This window comes from Zootoca vivipara, chromosome 10 (genome assembly GCF_965207765.1).
Source record: "Zootoca vivipara chromosome 10, rZooViv2.hap1.1, whole genome shotgun sequence".
Taxonomy (NCBI): Eukaryota; Metazoa; Chordata; class Lepidosauria; order Squamata; family Lacertidae; genus Zootoca; species Zootoca vivipara.
In genome coordinates, this window is record NC_142593.1 from 45,179,534 (window position 1) to 45,199,177 (window position 19,644).

Sequence of the window (19,644 nt, forward strand, 5' to 3'; positions counted from 1 at the left end):
GCTCACCATCTGCTATCTTCCATGGGCTCCAGTCGCTCCAAACTTCTGAAAACCTCACCATGCTCCTGATCCTTACTGCATGAGCTGCACACTGCAAGGGTATTTCTGAAGTCCAGTTCCATTGCAGATGTCTTTTTGATTTACTGAGAATGGTCGTATAATTCTCCTAAAAAGCAGGCAATTGAAAAGGAAAACACTGAGGCAATATATATCTTAGTTGAATAATTAGGGACAACTCTATCAGTAGAGCCTGAGACTCTTAATCTCAGGGTTGTGGGTTCGAGCGCCATGTTGGGTGCAAGATTCCTGCACTGCAGGGGGTTGGACTACAATTCCCATCATCCCTGACCACTGGGCCTGTTAGCTAGGGATCATGGGAGTTGTAGGCCACAACATCTGGAGGGCCGCAGTTTGGGGATGCCTGGACTAGATGATCCTCATGGTCCCTCCCAACTCTAGAATTCTACAGATTATACGCTTTAGCTTATGAAATGTGCAGGCATCTGTGTATGTGGATGAGTGACCGTTCTAAAAATAATAATCATAGGGCTGTCTCCAATATTGCATGAGCAGAACTCAAGCTTGCACAACGGATCTTTCCTCATTCTTCCTCCTTGTCTATGTCCTCGTCCTCTGTGGAAGCCACTGTGCCTCATCCCTCCCATTTTTTTAAAAGTTTTTTAAAAATTATTTTCATGTTATACCAATCACCAACAACCCCGACAAACAAAAGTGAACCCCCCCCCCAGGCTGCCGATACAGCGGATGTACATCCACAATAAAACATATTTATATCAATCATATGTACAATTCTGTACATATGTACAATATGTACAATTCTGTATCTCACATTCTGCAAGGTTTATTTAGCTTTTAAAATTTTAATTACCTCAATTTGTTCAAACATACCCAAATAATTCAGTGACTTCTCCAGCCAGTCCTCCTCTTTCTCACTGACCTTAAATCCTTTCATTCTGCATATCTTCACCGTTAAATATTCTAAAATTATAATATTATTCAATTTTCCCCTCCAATGGTTCACTTCTATTTTTTCTGTGTTTTTCCACTTACCGGTACTTGCTATAACCTGTCTGGATCAGAAAGACCTACCGCAACATGTGTGTTGCATGAGGTTGCAGTGCTGGGAGGTGGGGGGGGGTTGTCTATTGAACTTAAACATTGGCTTAAGATTCCTCTGCTCAATTCCAGGCAATCCTTCCCTCTCACTGCAGCCCCAAATGACACAGACCACACTATTCAGTAGGTCTCCCTACAACAATCTGGAAAGTCTTTCTAGATTATTTATTTATTTGTTGAATTTATATCCCACCTTTGGCCTCCATGGAGCTCAACGTGTCTTACATGCTTCCCCCCCCCCCTCATTTAAATCCCACAACAACCCTGTGAGGGAGATTAGGCTGAGAGGCAGTGACTGGCCCAAGGTCACTCAGTGAGCTTCCTTGGTTTTCTTGGTTAGCCACTTTTACTGAAAGATAACACTGGATCGCAGACTAAACGAATAAGCCTGAATCATTCCCAGACTTCCAAGTGAATGCATGGCATTCCATTTTGGTGACTCAACATACACCAGTGGTGCCTTTTGAGTTTTCTGACTTTTGCAAAATGTGCCTGGGATTTGGCAACATTCACATACGAGTGGAGGCAGTCGCTAATAAAACATACGTAAGACCAATACGTTGAAAGCTAGCTCCACTAATATCAGCTTGGTTTAGCAACTCAGTCAAAGATCTAGTCATACACACACACAAACACACAACAGACTTATATCTTATGTTCCACTTGTTTTCAGTTAGATAGGTTAGACAGATACTTTCTACTTTGTCAGATTAAATGATAGCCTGAAGTATGTGTTAAGTGTATTAAATATACCTTAAATTTCTGTAATAAAATCCACTAGATTTGCTTGACACCACACCGCAGCATTCCATTTATTGCTGGACTATTGAACATTGGTTCTACTTTTAAAAGGACTAACCATAAGCTTAAATACTGAATTATTTTTATTATTTTAAACAGCTTTATTCACAAAACTTACAGCCCATGCTTGATTACGTGCTAACAAAATCCAAGGAGAAATTGACAATGCCCTACAGACCTGGGTTTGTTTGGCTTTTTAAAAATTGTACACAGCTGATAGCAATTTCGCACGGGGGTTCTGTTCCTGACCCCTGCATGCAGAAGTGCCCCCTGCCCCATGACACTCCCCCCCCATTACACCCTTTTCATGCTGTGTTGACATTTTTGGGTCACTTCTGGGTTCAGTGCAATGTGCATGTGGGTGATCGCATGTCTTTTAGACACGCATTAATCAGCCATTGCCTGAATTTGAAAGCTTTGTCATTCCTCAAGAGCAAATGAGGAAGGCAATTCTTTCATAAATATGCCTCCATATCCCAGAAAATAAGGAAGACTAGAGAAAAGATACCACAGTGGTACCTCCGATTGCAAACAAGATCCGTTCCAGAGGTCCAGCCAGATCCCGAGGTTTTCGCAACCGGAGGAGAAGCGGTAGACCACTTCTGCGCATGTGCGCATGGCGGTAGACCGCTTCTGTGCATGCGCACGGGGTGAAACACTTCCAGGTTTGCCACTTTCGCAACCCAAAGTTTACGTTACCCAAGGGTAACGTAAGCCGAGGTGCTACTGTATTTAATTCTATGATTCAGCCCTTTTGCAATTACAATTCTGAGTATTTACAGCAGTTTAAGGAACTGGCTAAGGATTGTGGTAGGCATTAAGAATCTTGGGTTTCAACTCAACATAGAACAATAGCTTTCCCCAGCCTATATTCAAATGTTTTGCTTTTTCTAATGCAGCCTGGTAAGTGTATTTTGAATAACAGGCATAGAAGAGAACACATATGTATGTGGCTTATCTGGTTTTCATAGGAACATAGGAAGCCATCTAAAACTGAGCCAGACCATTGATCCATCAAGCCCAGTATTAACTACACTGACGGGCAAAAGCTCTCTCCAGTTCCAGGCCTTTCCCACCTATACCTGGAGAAGCCAGGGTCTGGGAACTTCACGAAATGTTGGGAAGTCAATAATCTTCTCTTCGGTTCGATTGACTTGGATATTAAAAACAAATTCTGTTTCAGAATCTGCTTCAGAATCACTGCCAACATCCCATTTCACTGATAGCTGCTGAAGACGAATCCTCATGGAAATCTCAAGGTTTCTAGGTTGAAACAGATTACGATCTAAGGGAGAAAAGAAAAGACTCGCTGACACTTCAGGATCCGTTGAACAGTCTTTAGGGTAACATTTACCCAAGAATAGTTCCATCAACTGTGGCGTAGCATATCACCTGTTACTTCAGCTTTGTGTAAAATAACTAAAAATCCCTGCACTTAAGGACACAGATACTTAGAAAATGTACCTCGTTTGGCCTTGTCTACTCAGAAGTGTGCTCCATTGAATACAGTGGTACCTCGGTTTACGAACTTAATCCATTCCAGAAGTCCATTCTTAAACTGAAACCTTTCTTAAACCGAGGCGCACTTTCCCTAATGAGGCCTCTCACCGCTGGTGCCCTTCCACCGATCGGCTTCCGTTCTTAGACCGAGGTAAAGTTCTCAAACCGGGACACTATTTCCGGTTTTGCGGAGTTTGTAAACCGAATCATTCTTAAACCCGACTAAAAAAATTCCTTCAGTAGCACCTTAAAGACCAACTAAGTTTATATTTTGGTATGAGCTTTCGTGTGCATGCACACTTCTTCAGATACATCTAGAAGTGTGCATGCACACGAAAGCTCATACCAAAATATAAACTTAGTTGGTCTTTAAGGTGCTACTGAAGGAATTTTTTTATTTTGCTTCGACTCAGACCAACACGGCTACCTACCTGTAACTTAAACCCGACTGTTCTTAAACCAAGGTACCACTGTACTATGGTACATACTCGTAAGTTCTACCAGTTTTCTTTTTAAAAGCAGGAAATTACCAATCCCAGTTGGTACACACACTCAAACACACATTGTTGCCTTGCTATATATGTACTATTTTTTTCGAGGAAATAAGCATTCATATACATACCTTGATTTTCAAACAGGCCAGAATGCAATACTATATAGAGCACTACCGTCTGAAGCACCAAACGCTCCATTGGTTATACCTGAAAGAAACAAGCAATACATTTCTTTGGGGTAAATCCTCTGTTTGGAATCACATTCAACAACCCCAAATTAATTTTCAAACAATGTAATAAAATAATAATAGTAGATCTGAACCGCTATAATCTTGGACAGAAATAGGGTAGTCCCTGGGCTAATCTTGACCCTCCGGAGATCCAAACTGGCAATTTAATTTTTATTTTAAGTCACGCGTACTCACCATAGCTGCCAAGTTTTCCCTTTTCCTGCGAGGAAGCCTATTCAGCATAAGGGAAAATCCCTGTAAAAAAGGGATAACTTGGCAGCTATGGTACCCACCAATCAAGTGATGTCACCTGTCAGTCATATGGTGCATTGCCACACCTTACCAGGGCAGCACTGCTATTGATTGAGCCTATTTGCTCAGTCAAGCCTCTCTGAGACTTTTCCCTAACTTAGACAGTTTTCAATTAGGAGCCAGAATAACTGTTGCTTGGGAGTTGTTTAAGGAGTCTCTGGCCACTGTGAGCACAGGAACAAACTGCCGGATCATGACAGTGGCACAACTGTAATGAAAACTAATAAAAAAAATTGTTACAGAATGAAGCGCCCATGTTGAGAAACCTTAGTTCACTATCATCCATGCACACGAAAGCTCATACCAATGACAAACTTAATTGGTCTCTAAGGTGCTACTGGAAGGATTTTTTTTATTTGTTTTGACTACACAAGACCAACACGGCTACCTACCTGTAAATATAACTCCAAGAATGCCAACAAGCAGGACTTTCTATGTATAAAAGCCACTGAATAAAATTATCTGATACTGCCTTTTTTTTAAAAAAAATGTGGTGTTTATCTAGTGTATGCTTTTTAAATTGAGGTTAAAACCAACTTTTCCCTGCTTTACTGTATGTGCTAAACTGCAAGATTCCTTTATGCTAAGATGCAACCCAACCTAATTCATGTGTCCTGCACTAACACAGAGATCAGAAAGCAGCTCTTGGTCAGGCAGCAGAATTCTCTCGATTTAGTAACACAGTTCTGGTTCAAAAAACAGGCACATAAAAATACATTTACAGGAATACCATATAGCCTCCCCACCCCCCATTTTAGGAAGAAATGCGTACAAAGTATATTTACCAGTTTTATGGGGTATGACAGCTCATTAGCACAGATGGGCTCGTCATGCCCTTGCTTCTGCCAAAAGACCAATATTGATTCACTGGGAAGATAATACTTTTGGCCCCCTTTGATCATTGGATAGAAGATATGGCAACTCTTGCAGCCTATGAATGGATTGCTTTTAGACACAGATTGTGCATGGATAAATATGATGAGACTTGAAATGCTTTTGTAAAGATTATGATGACTTGTGATTAAATGTATACTTATTGAAATAATAGCATTACTTATATAAACATTATCGCATTGTATTACAGTTTCAAGCACCTTTTTCTTTTTAAAATTTCTTTCTGTTTAATTTCTTGCCCCCTGAAAAACGTCAGTAGAATGTCAGTATTAATTCCACAGATAGAACAAGAAGAGTTTGCAGTCCTAAATTGGCATTTGGAAAATATTTCCCTGGTAGAACTCCACAGTAATGTAGCAGTATTTTGTTTTTGCTGTGACTGTTCTTGTTTTTATGAATGTCAAGTGTTCTAAAAGCTAGCCAATTTTTTTTCCCTAAAAATCAGTAATCATAGAGAATGTGGAGGAAGGAAGGTTCCTATGCAGAAACAAAGATGTTCTGGAATTTTTTGTTTCCCTTTAAACAAAAGTAAACCACAGAACCCATATGTGTGCAGTTAATGCATAGATTATGTTGGAGCTCCACTAGACTGCGATGTTTAATGGGCTGCTGTGTGATAGATTCCAGTAAGGACAAGGAAGGAGCAGCCAAATCTATTTGTTTCAGTGCCAGATGTGCCAAATAGCACATGCATATAAATCACCCATTGGATGCAATTCAGAATGGTCAGCCAGCAAAGTAAGGTTCAACATTAAGATACAGCATCCCATCTTCTGAACTGGTCATGCTGATGGAAGTTAATGAAATATCTGCCAACATCAGCCTGTATTGGAAATGATAAAACAGTACGGCATACCCGGCAAGCATCCCAGAAAAATTGGGAAATCTCATTTTTTTATTGTGAAAGAACAGGGGCCATTTGGGTTGCTGTGATCTCACATGATTTTGCAGTGTGATCCACCCACCCACCCCCGGAAAAGTGCTTTATCGGGGTCTGTGATCTTGCACGGCAACCCCAAAACATGTGTTTTGGGGCACCATGCCTGGAAAAGCACTTTTGGGGGAGGGGGAAACCACCATGAGAGATCACGCAAGGTCATGGCAACTGAAATGGTCCCTGTGCTCTCACAATGAAAGATGAAGATGGTGTCCAGGATTACGGATTCAAAATGTTATGGTAGGGTAGGGTATGGTAGAATGGCTAGACTCGAGAGCATTGGTGGGAAACCTGTCACCCTCCAGTTGTAGTTGGACTCCCAAATAGCATGGTCAATGGTCAGGTAGGATGTGAGTAGTAGTTCAGAAACGTCAAGAGGGCCACAATTTTACCACTCCTGAGCTAGACTTGAGAACCAGGACCAGGGAGACTTGGTTTCAAATTGCCACTCAGGTGAGATGTATAGTGCTCACTCTCTCCCAGTCCAACCCAACAGGTTGTTGAATCTAGAAGCCAGCATGCAGCACCCTGAGCTCTTGGGAACTAAGATGGAATGTGATAGTTGCAAACATATTCGCTATTTTTTTCAGCGCATATCATAGCTCTCTATATTTACAGAACTTTGATGTTTCCACAGATGTTGCGACAGTTAAGCAGCTTCCTTTATTACTATGCCATGGCACTGATTTACAATGATGTTGCAATAAAACGAAACCATGCATTTTAAAGAAATGGGATGTAGCAGGGTTACAAAACCACACAGTCAGCCTCTGTCTATTTTACTGGTCAAGGGCATTATTAGAGCCAGTCCCCGGGTCTTTATGCTGGGCCCCAAGCCCCAATGCACCTTTACATCCTCTTTTAAAAACTTTGCTCACAGCTGAGGACAATGAAAAGCACTACGCTGATGGAAGTCCAGCCAACCACCAACTTAATTTGCCCAGAGGCATCTATAAATATAAGTTAGGACATAAAAAATGTGCATCAGGGCCCGCGACAGCCTTTGATTAACTGCTGGACTGCAAGAAGATCAAACCTATCCATTCTTAAGGAAATCAGCCCTGAGTGCTCACTGAAAGGACAGATCCTGAAGCTGAGGCTCCAATACTTTGGCCACCTCATGAGAAGAGAAGACTCCTTGGAAAAGACCCTGATGTTGGGAAAGATTGAGGACACAAGGAGAAGGGGACGACAGAGGACGAAATGGTTGGACAGTGTTCTCAAAGCTACCAACTTGAGTCTGACCAAACTGCGGGAGGCAGTGGAAGACAGGAGTGCCTGGCGTGCTCTGGTCCATGGGGTCACGAAGAGTTGGACACAACTAAACAACAACAAAGGGTGATTTGACCACCACCCCTGTCTCCTATGTAGATCTTCACTCACTCCCTTGTTCCCAATGTAGATATTTCTTTTCCTGCGGTAGATTGCCACCCACCCCTTCTTCCCTGGTGTATGTAGAGGCACCATTTTGTGGGTTTGCCTTAGATGCCAAAATGTATTGGGCCGGCCCTGGACATGGGTATGTATCACATGTCCCTTTGTTTCTCTAGCAATGCCCGTTACCAACGCACAACCAGGGGTTGTGTGAACCAGAGCATCTGGGTGGCAGTCTAAGTTAATATGGTCATATAACCCACCCAGCCATTTTTGCACAGAAGGTACTCCACCAGAATCCCAAATAGCCATCCCATAACACACACACACACATGCACTCATGCACACTCTTTCTAAGGCCACATTGCTTTGCATCCCCAAGTACGAGCACAATCAACACAGTTTCTTCTACTTGTGCAAAAGTAATCCTAAGCATCTGCCTTACCAGAATGTGGAATTCCATCAGCCACCAAGTTGAAAGTGTGAACCAGTGGGTAAATTGAGTAAAGCGTGTCTGGTGAAAGCTACAGCTGGGCTGTGGGCAGCACAGTGGGATGAGCCAGGAACTGCAAGCAGTGAGACTCAGCAGGAATCGGGAGCAATAGACAAATCAAAGAGTCAGGAGCAAAGATGCAGGAGCACCCCAGAGCTCACAGAAGCCATGCTGCTCAAATATGGCTGAACCGAAAGAAAAACCTTTTATATCCCTTAATGCCCAGAGGGATTCAGGGCCAACCTAAGTGGGTGGAGTCAGCCCAGGGCCAGAAGGCTCTTTACTGAAGAACTAGCTCTTACGGTTCACCAGTTAGGGGAACGGTACACAGATCCAGCACATCTGGAGAAACCCACACCCAAGAGGTGCTGCAAATCCCAGTCTCAGCAAGCAGCAAACATCTGGCAAGATTACCATCTCCACATCAATGTATAAGTTAAATAGAATTATAGGCAGAAGAAATGAATGTGTGATAAAACCAGAAAGGGAAATTGGGGGATGTCAAGAAAATATAAAATGTAGTTTTTTATTTAGTATTGATTATGTTAAAATATATTGGAAAATCTCAATAAAAATATCACACACACACAGAGAGAGAGAGAGAGGGGGGGGGGAGAGAGAGAGAGAATAAAAGTGAGGATGGGTGAACACAAATCCATAGCCTATACAAATAGAACTAACTGAATCCTACCAGCAGCACTGCCCCAAACTATCCCAAGGTTCAACACCCTCAGTTAGGTTTGTCTCTTCATCCTGACTATGCAGAAGTTATTAAGACATCATTTCATATAGGGAAACACAGATTTTTCTCTTGTCCATCTCTAACAGAACTTCTTCTTGACTCTAGCAAATCAGGACCATAGGTGCACAGAGAAGGGGAAATAGGTTTCTAGACATATCACTGAGCATGCCTTATTTTCGCACACTGCCTAATATACAGAAACAATCAGTAGATTATATAAATATTGAAGCCAGCATTTTATCATAAATGATACAGAAAGATACCAATAAAATTATCAGTAAAACAAAGCAGTGTGGTAAAATCCCATGAGCCAGGAAACGCCTGCAGAAAAAAAGATAAGTCTTTAGGAGAGGCTAAAAGATAACCGCCATTTCTGCCTCACGAACTTCACATGGGTGCTGTTTTACCTCATGATTATGTGGTTACAGCCTGGGTCAGGTCCCTTAGATCTCTGAGACCCAGTAAACTGTGTCCTTCCCCTCCCTCATGCTTCCCCACTATCATTCCCTTGCTCAAACTGGCTGCTTAGCCTTAGGCTGCTCTTCAGTAAAAACAAAACAAAAAAAAGAGAAAATTGGGAGATGGTTCTGAACAGTTTATGAAGTTAAGGCATCAGTCCAAGTAGCCTGCCAATGTCTGCACTCGCAGTGGTTCTCCAGGGAAAGATATTTCCCAGCCATCCTTCAGATAGCACAGCTAAGAGAAGCCAGGGTTCCTACTCAGCATGGGATTGGCATATACAATGGAACCTTTTCCTTCCTTCCTTCCTTCCTTCCTTCCTTCCTTCCTTCCTTCCTTCCTTCCTTCCTTCCTTCCTTCCTTCCTTCCTTCCTTCCTTCCTTTATCTGAGCTCTGACTCTAGGGCTGCAAATATTTTTTCTGGGCTCCCCACTGTGCATTTCGAAGCAGGGAAAACATTTGGGAATTAAGCAGGTAAGGCTTCTCCCTTCAATTTTATCCCCGTGCCAGGAAAAATGTATACTAATACTGCATTTCTGCATGTTATCAGCTTGCTGTTTAATAGAAAGCAGGTGCGTGGCAGAGGGAAAGCAAGGATGGTTTAGTAGTCATTCAGATAAACGCAGGAATACAAAGGGACAGCTCAAGGGACAACACAGATGTGAAGCAGGGGATCGGATCTCCCAAACTCCCCCCCCCCAACCTGCGGGACTCCGTTTTGATCAGGGTGGTGCCCATTCTCCCTAAACAGTTATTCTGATCCAAGTCTCCCTCCCCAAGCATGCTATTACCCCCACAAGGTAGGGAGTGGTAGAGAAAAAGACCATTGGGCTACAAGTATATTCCCCACTTTCCCCAGAGGGGCCATTTAGATCCTGCTAGGATATCCCAAACTTAATTCAATAGGAGAGAAGAGTCATTTTTTTTGCTGCTGGGAGGTAGAAATCCTTTCCCGATCTAAAGTAAACAACTCAGAGACCTGCCAGGAGATCAGATCTACTTTCTGCCCACCCCTGGCTTTAGGTCAAGGAAATGGGATGGAAAAAGAGCTAGCACCCCTCCTGCCATGAGGGCCTTGCTGCAAAAGTAAAACATTGCTTGAAATAATTAAAAGAAGCACATTAAAAACCAAAAAGGCAACATACCTCGTCCCTGTGGCTTTCTCTGTGCAGCGGTCTTGTGTAACTCTCCCAAATGATCTTTTTGTCTTATCTGGTCACAACGTGCTTTGAGCTTCCTCTTTTTCCATTCTTCTTTTCCTTGCTATTCAGGGTAAAAAGGGTTTTGTTTTTTTAATCCTTCATGTTTTCTTGTTGTTCTTGCAAGTTATTGTTATCATCCACAGTGCAAAAGGAGTGAGTAAATGGGCCAGCGAGATCCCAGCCAAGGAAAGCAGTTGCTGGGAAAGAAAACGTGGCGTTTCACAAACGAAAGTGCCCACCTATTATTTGCATGTATTTTCCCTTCGCACAGTACTTCCTTTGATCCAAGGGATGTAACATAGGAAGGTGCCTTATACTGAGTCAGACCACTGCTCTTATCTACAATGTGGTCACTATGGTGCTTTCAGACGTCCCTCTTGGCACCTGCCAAAAACTCCTCTGAATTTTATTTATTTTAATAAGGATAGGGTGTTTTGGCTGAAAGGGGTTACCTTCTTTTGGGTGGGGCTCCCTGCTTTTTCTGTCTTAATTTGTTTTGTGTGTGGTGCATAGGTGTTTCCCTTTGTTGTTTAATTGGGAGAAGAGATCTGAGCATCACCACTTGTTGCTTTGTGAAGTGGATATTTTGGGGTACTCCACAGCAGTTTCTTAGATTTCCAAATGTGTTTCCAGGCCCAGAAAGGCTGAGGCCTCCTAGCCTATGGTGGCTGGTAGTGAGTCTTTAAAGCTTTGGACACCGATGGGAATTCTCTGTTAATCCGCTTCCTGGAGATGTCTGGGATAGAACCTGCAACCTTTGGCATGAAAAGCAAGTGCGCTATCACTGAGCTAATTTGACCCAGAGTACAAATATGTATGGGATGCAGGTGGTGCTGTGGGTTAAACCACAGAGCCTAGGGCAGGCATCCCCAAACTGCGGCCCTCCAGATGTTTTGGCCTACAACTCCCATGACCCCTAGCTAACAGGACCAGTGGTCAGGGATGATGGGAATTGTAGTCCAAAACATCTGGAGGGCCAAAGTTTGGGGATGCCTGGCCTAGGGCTTGCCGATCAGAAGGTCGGCGGTTCGAATCCCTGCGACGGGGTGAGCTCCCGTTGCTTGGTCCCTGCTCCTGCCAACCTAGCAGTTCAAAAGCACGTCAAAGTGCAAGTAGATAAATAGGTTCTGCTCCAAGCGGGAAGGTAAACAGTGTTTCCGTGCGCTGCTCTGGTTCGCCAGAAGCGGCTTGGTCATGCTGGCCACATGACCTGGAAGCTGTACATCGGCTCCCTCAGCCAATAACGTGAGATGAGTGCCGCAACCCCAGAGTCGTCTGCGACTGGACCTAATGGTCAGGGGTCCCTTTCCCTTTACAAACATTACTGCTACATTAATGCCCAGGTGCATTTGTAAACCTACAATCGTGCACTACTACAATGAAACTCATTATTTGTTTTGCTCCAATCGGACAGTCATGGGAAAAGTTGTTAAATTTATTTATTACATCATCACACCTTCCTTTCTTCAAGGAGCCCATGGCTTTTCTCTACCCTCGTTTGATCCTCACAACAACCTTGTGAGGTAGGCAATCTGAGGAAGACCAAACTGGGTCCCGGTCATCCAGAGAGCATCATAACTGACACAACACGCAAAGATTTGGAGAAGGGAACAGGACCAAAAGGCTTCTTGTATGCAAGTTTTTAATCCAGGTGTCCCTAGTTCAGGATAGGAACCTGTGGCTCCTCATATTGTTGGAAGTTCATCTTACATCAGTCAGTCAACAGAGTCAGGGATGATCCACTATTTTTGGATGGCATTCAGTCATGTTATTTGTGGAATTCTCTCAGTGAGGCTAGCCTGACACTTTCAAAACGTATCTTTAGGAACCAGCAAAAACAGTCACCTCCTAGGCCCTGGGATGTTTAAGCAATCTATGGCATTTTAAATGTGCCTTGGGAGAATATTGTTTCGTGTGTGCATTTCTTGTTATTATGTCATGCATTTTGTGCTTTTATACTGGAAAATGTCCTGTGATCTTTGGATAAAGGGTGGTGTATATAAAATAATAATAATAATAATAGCAGCAGCAGCAAATTCTGGTTGCACAATTAAACTTGATTTGGTACTCTTGCAACACAAACCCACTTCCCCTCAAAATCAGATTTTTTGCAATAAGGAAAATGATGAGAAAATGAACTGGAAAGCATGGGGAACTGATTGCTTGACAAACATCATAGAACCTCCTTGCAAACAAGCCCCCTTCCCCACTTGCGACTCCTAGCAACTGGTATTCAGAGGTGTACCACCTCCGACAACCGAGGTAGAAAAGGTCAACAGGTCTCCTCTCCAGTAAAACTTAGCTGGATCTAGCCCATTTTGTTGGGGGTTGTGGTGAACTGCAGTGAATGCACACACAAAAAAGGCAGAGACCGTTCACAGAATCTTCTGAGAAACGGTTAGCTTTTGCATGACAGCAGAAAACCAAATCAACAGAGCATTATCGGGGAAGCCTCAGAGAAATCTCTTCTGAGAAATCACAGTTCAGCCGTAGGTTACAAACGCCATCCAGCAGAATTGGAGTCCCCACTCTTCACGTGCAAGATCCCTGCTGAATCAGATCTATTTTGTGCAGTGGTGACTCTAGGTTTGGAAGCAGAGGGTTCTGGGAAATTTAAGCCATGTCATGTGGGGTAGGAGGTACGTGATCAGACCATTGACCCCTGAGTTTTAAAAATATTATAAATAATAAAGCTGCTGTGCTGGGGCAGGGAAACTTTGACTGGTACTGCAGGAGGGATGTGTAACCAACTCCCACCAATTCCACTTGTTCTGAATCTTGCCCTCTCTCTCTGAAAGTACTATTAGCCTTTTGGGTGGTGGTGGCAGAGGGGGAGAGGGAACAATACAGTAACAAAACAGGCAGCCATCTTTTTCTGCCACTGGAACAAATAGCAGCTTTTGGAGGGTAGGGAATTCTAGAAAAAGTCACAGCACTATTACTCTAATGAAAATGGACTCACACACCCCACCCACACACACACCTGACACCTCAGCTGCTTTTAAGTTTTGAAAAAAAAGTTGAGGATTCCCCAAGAAAGTCAGGCAGTTCTGGTCACTGTGCATTCAAAAAGGACACTCTGGTGCTGGGGGGAAAGTGCAGAAAACGACAACAAAGATTATTAAGGGGCTGGAAGAGCCCTTCTATGAGGAAATGTCATTACGTTGTTGGCTTTATAGTTTAGAGCAGGCACGTCCAACAGGTAGATTGTGATCTACTGGTAGATCACTGGACGTCTGTGGTAGATCACTGGTAAACTACTGGCTCCCGCCTAAGATGCTCAACAACTCTGGCTCCCCTAAAAAAGCTCAGCATTTTTGCCCTGCTTTCCTCCTCCCCCCCAAAAAGCTCAACAACTTTGACCTGAAAGGGGGTAGATCACTGCCAGTTTTTTAACTCAGAGTAGATTGCAGTCTCTTGGGAGTTGGCCACCCCTGGTTTAGAGAAAAGAAAAGTAAGGGGGAGAGGGAGATGGGAAATGGCCGATCTGCATGGTGTGGAGCAGGCATTCCCAAACTTTGGCCCTCCAGATGTTTTGGACTACAATTACCATCAGGGCCGTCTTGAGCAGATCGCGCGCCCTGGTGCTGAGGGGCGGAGATCGCTCCGCCGCCCGCCCCGCCCTCGCAGGGCGCAATTGGTTTCCGCGCGGCTTCGTCGCGCGGCGCCCTCCTTGCCAGGCCGGTGCCCAGCTTACCAGCCCCACGCCATGGTGCACTGCGCCACCGGGGGTCTACGACGAGCCGGCCCTGATTACTATCTTCCCCGACCACTGGTCCTGTTAGCTAGGGATCATGGGAGTTGTAGGCCAAAACATCTGGAGGGCCGCAGTTTGGGGATGCCTGGTGTGGAGAAAGTGGATAGAGACAAGCAGATATTCATATAGAATCATAGAACTGTAGAGTTGGAAGGGACCCTGAGAGCCATCTAGTCCAGCCCCCTGCAATGTAGGAATCTCTGCTATAACATCCATGACAGATGGCTATCCAACCTCTGCTTAAAAACCTCCAGGGAAGGAGAGCCCACAACCTCCTGAGGCAGACCATTGAACAGCCCTGAGGAAGAAAAGTTCTTCCTCGGAATCTCCTTTCTTGTAACTTGAAATCATGAAAAAGGTTTATTGATAACCAAGCTATTAAATCTGGATTTTCTTGCATTTTCTGCCTCTTATTTTGCCAGTGAATGCCACCCAACTTTGCTCCCTTGCTTGATGTGAGTTTTTTGACGAAGCATATTCGGCAAATGGTGAGAGACTGGCAAAAAAAAAGAGCATAGGGCAGTTAAAACTGGAATTCGCTAACCACAAGTTGCCTCAACTGCTGCCACCTTGGACGGCTTCAGAACACAAAGTGGACTGAGGCATAAACAAAAGCATCTTCATCATGGCTGTGCATCACCTGTGGGTTCAGGTGCATCCTGCATCCTGAGCATCAGCCACTGAGGCTTAGGAACACGAGAGGGCTACTGTGTTCTTCCAGTAAACATATGGCCACTGACCAGGCATAGACTGATGGCCGGACTCAGTATAACACAACCTGCTGCAACAACGACAACTTTCTCTCAGCACAAGACTTAGGAAGACTCCCACCTGTTAGGTACCTGCCTTTGAGGTTTTAAAGAGCAGAGGGCAAACCAAAATCACCGCCTTCATCATAGAAGCCAACTCCTGGAGGCAGGGGTCCCTTCAGCCCCACAATAAAATATTTGAGGGGATGCCCCCCCCCCCAAGTTGAGGGGAATTTTCATTCAAATGGCATGTGTAAGTCAGGTCATGTGATCTATTATGCAGGGCGGGGCTTACCTCCCCCCAAAAACATTTTATTCAAGTTGTCTTCTTCTTTCTTTGGCAATCACTCATAGCCCAGTAAGATTGTCTTCCATAAACATGGTTTTAACAATGAGTCTGTAAGTGACTGCGGAGGCCAATTCTGGATCCACACGTCCTTCCACAGTGGGGACATTGGTTTCCGGGTGGGAGTTGATCATGGTGTGGATTTGCCAAGCGTGCCTTCCTCTAAGCAGGTTTCTCCCTTGCATCCTGAGTGTCTTCAAGGCCCATGACACCTTTGGTAAAGGCTGTTCTCCAACTGGAGCGCTCACAGGCAAGTGTTTCCCAATTGTTGTTGTTTATACTACTTTTAGATTTGCCTTGAGACAGTCTTTAAACCTCTTTTGTTCACCACCAGCATTACACTTTCCATTTTTTAAGTTCGGAATAGAGTAGTTGCTTTGGAAGACGATCATCGGGCATCCGCAAAACATGACCAGTCCAACGAAGTTGACGTTGAAGAATCATGGCTTCAACACTGGTGATCTTTGCTTCTTCCTGTACTGCACACTGGTATTAGTTTGCCTGTCTTCCCAAGTGATGTGTAAAAAATTTCAGAGACACCGTTGGAGTTGGAGATGGCGTTTAGAAGTGGTCCATGTTTCACAAGCATACAGTAAGGTTGAAAGCATATAGTAAGGTTGGCACTGGTCATGGCAAAAGAACAGCCCTGCTGGGTGAAGCCAAAATCTAGTTCAAGCAACAGTTTGCCTAATAATCCTTTCCTAACAAGCTGCCCATGTTGGTTTGCCCTGAGCTATAAACCTGACGCTGCGTGACGATTCAGAACTACGACGCGCTCGATTTTTGTCCCTCCGGACTCACGAGCATCGACCAGAGAGGGAGAAAGAGAGGGAAGGAGAGAGACACACTCTTGTTTTCAAGACTCCTAGATTGGGGGAAAAGAAACGAAGGGCGCGAAGAGGCCCAGCAATGGAGGTGGGGATACTCACGGCGCCCGTGGGGGCCCCCGCAAGAGGGTCGAGAAGAGATGGGGGAACCAGGAGATCCCGCTGCTGCTTCTGCCGCCGCCGCCGCGTGTCGCTCCCTTCCAATGGGGACGGGGGAACTTTGGAGGGCGCGGGGAGAAAAGGGTGTGCGAATCCCAACCGCGGTGAGTCAGCGCCCCACGTCCCCAACCTTTAACTGGAAGGGGAGAGGATTCCCCTCAGGAAGGTGGCACAGCGCCCGGGGCGGCGCGACCCCACCAATGTTATGGAGCTTTCGGGTACTTTTAAGAGCGGCGTCGTGAGGGAAGTTGCGCCAAGTTCGCTTTCGCGCGGCGGCGGCGGCGGCCTGGCCCGACCTCCTCCGCCTTTCGCCGCGTGAATCAATCATCCTCGAGTTGGGTGGAAAGCACGTCTTTTCCACGGAAGCCGACCGGCGTCTGGCCCTCTCTGCGCTCTTGCGAAAGCCTTGCTCGCCACCGCTGCTGCAGTGGGATTTGGGGAGATTTTTCTGTTCCCTCGTACACCGAATACGACTTTCTGGCGAAACGGAGGAATGTGGCACCTTAAGTTCAGGAAGTGAGCAAGGAAGGCCGGGCACCGCGCTCCTGCTCTGCGCCCCCAGCCGTCCGCCGGCTTTTCCAACAAGAAATTGCACGGGGCGCCCAAGAACGACGTCTGGTTTGGGCTCATTCACACGTGCAATATAAATTAACAACAACAACAACAACATTATTTATAACCCGCCCATCTGGCTGGGTTGCCCCAGCCACTCTGGGAGGCTTCCAGCATATATAAAAACGGAATAAAACATCAAACAATAAAACTTCCCATACAGAACTGCCTTCAGATTTGTTGAGTATATTTTTTACTACCTTACTTTCACATATCTATGCACACACGTGTGTGTGTGTGTGGTTTATTTATTACATTGATGTACTACTTTTAGCTTCCAAGGAGCTTAAAGTGATGTACATGGCTCTCATCATCCCCATTTCATCCTCACAACAACCTTGTAATTCTGGTTAGGCTAAGAGATGGTGACTGGCCCAAGGTCACCCAGTGAGCATACACACAAATATAACATGTTGTACATGTGACCTTGGAGTGGGCCGCAAGAGCATATGGGGCAAGGCATTCGCTTGTCTACAGCGTCTTCTTTGTATGCTGCATTTCCATGAAAAGGATCACGCTCAAAAGTGGCTTACAGCAAAGAAAACAGGAATACATCACAAGATCTGATCACAAGAATAATTTCATAACAATACAACAACACAATAGGGACTATAGCAACATACCAAAAACGTTTAAGCACTATATCCTGAAGCCAACTCCTTTCTGTGTCTGGAAACAGTTTCTTCTGCTTAAGAAAATAGTAACTGATTGTGTCTCTGGCTCCAAATGAATGTTTAAGTGGATAAATGTATCACAAGCACTTTAAACAATTAAAATGGTGGACAGCTCTCCTCCTGACACATTGACGAGGGGCAGAACCAAACACTAAGAGTAGGATATGGGCAGGAAAGCACCTAACAGGATAACATCATAGGATAGGGTATGTGTTCTTACATGTCCCTAGGAAGAGAGGGGAAATTTGATACAGTGATGTCATTTTTAAGAGTCTTGTTTCACCACCTGAGTTGACTCAGAGATCCAGGGGAAGAAAAATTGTTGCTGTTAATAGATTCCCCCACTCCTCTTTCAGATGTTTTATAGACTCATCTCTTTTCTACTGTGTATTAAAGCCAGGGGGGGGCAGAAAGCAGATTGGGATCTACTGCAAAATCTTTGGATAATTTATGGTATGATCAGCTTGGGCAGGGATAGCCAATGCCGTGCCCTCCAGTTGTTATAATCCAACTACATCTGCAGGGCACCATGTTGGCCACCCCTGTTCTAGCATTTCTGGCTGCCAATTGCTTAAAAATCAAGTTACTTTCCCCACCCAAATCATGCTGCTGAAATGAAGAAAGTTAACCAGGATTTTTGTGCAAAGGGACTCAGTTCAGTTTTGGAAATAAATCCCTAGGCTCAGAATGTGCTCAGAGTGCAGCCTGTTATGTCTCTTGCAGCCGGCAAGGGTTGGTAGATTTTGGGGTTTTAGTGAACAACAACAACAACAACAACAACAACAACAACAACAACAACAACAATGATCTAACAAGACTGAAGTCTGTCCAACCCCATTTTACAGCATGGATATTAAGTTCAAGAAGGATACTGACAAGCTGAAACGTGTCCAGAAGAGGGCAACCAAAATGGTCAAAGGCCTGGAAACGATACCTTATGAGGAACGGCTTAGGGAGCTGGGTATGTTTAGCCTGGAGAAGAGAAGGTTAAGGGGTGATATGATAGCCATGTTCAAATATATAAAAGGATGTCATATAGAGGAGGGAGAAAGGTTGTTTTCTGCTGCTCCAGAGAAGCGGACACGGAGCAATGGATTCAAACTACAAGAAAGAAGATTCCACCTAAACATCAGGAAGAACTTCCTGACAGTAAGCTGTTTGGCAGTGGAATTTGCTGCCAAGGAGTGTGGTGGAGTCTCCTTCTTTGGAGGTCTTTAAGCAGAGGCTTGACAGGCATAAGTCAAGAATGCTTTGATGGTGTTTCCTGCTTGGCAGGGGGTTGGACTGGATGGCCCTTTGTGGTCTCTTCCAACTCTATGATTCTAGATGTTGTGCTCCATAGTAGCAGGTGACCCAGAGAACCTAACATGACTCCTGCTGGATGAAACCAAGGTGTCTTTGTTTGCTCCAGCATCTACCCAACAGTGACTAACTGGATATCTCCAGGAAGTCCAGAAATAGGGCTTAAGAAGAAGAGCCCGCACTCATTGTTTCCTCCCCTGAATTTGTTATTCTGAAGTACATGCCCTCTGAGCTAAACATATCCAGTAAACCTTTCCTCCATGAATTTGTCTACTCTCATTGTAAAGCAACGTACTCATGTAGCCATTGCCATATCTTCAATCGTTTCAAGTTCAATGGGACTTAATCCTAGATTAGATCTCAGGCTCATCTAGTCCAGCATTCTCGCCAACCCAATCCTCTAGGAAGCCTACAAAGCTGGTAAAAAGGTAAAGGGACCCCTGACTGTTAGGTCCAGTTGCGGACGACTCTGGGGTTGCAGCACTCATCTCGCTTTACTGGCCGAGGGAGCCGGTGTACAGCTTCCGGGTCATGTGGCCAGCATGACTAAGCCGCTTCTGGCGAACCAGAGCAGCGCATGGAAACGCTATTTACATTCCCGCTGGAGCGGTACCTATTTATCTACTTGCACTTTGACGTGCTT

At 44.7% G+C, this 19,644-nt stretch overlaps 1 protein-coding gene across 4 annotated transcripts in view; it reads right to left on the reverse strand.

Annotated features, from left to right (window-relative positions):
• Positions 1 to 16,496, reverse strand: part of OSMR (oncostatin M receptor) — a 41,897-nt gene extending 25,401 nt beyond the window's left edge. For 2 of the 4 annotated variants that reach the window (XM_088653230.1, XM_088653226.1), the window contains exons 1-5: positions 16,357 to 16,496; positions 10,519 to 10,636; positions 4,061 to 4,139; positions 3,021 to 3,223; positions 7 to 166 (exon numbers count right to left, since the gene is read on the reverse strand). In XM_088653230.1, the coding sequence (XP_088509356.1) occupies positions 7 to 166; positions 3,021 to 3,223; positions 4,061 to 4,130 (433 nt within the window). In that variant the 5' untranslated portion in view covers positions 4,131 to 4,139; positions 10,519 to 10,636; positions 16,357 to 16,496. Of the gene's footprint in view, positions 1 to 6; positions 167 to 3,020; positions 3,224 to 4,060; positions 4,140 to 5,259; positions 5,406 to 10,518; positions 10,637 to 16,356 lie in introns of those variants that run through there. The other 2 variants (XM_088653229.1, XM_088653228.1) reach the window with 2 other exon arrangements.
• Between the last annotated feature and the right edge of the window lie 3,148 nt (positions 16,497 to 19,644).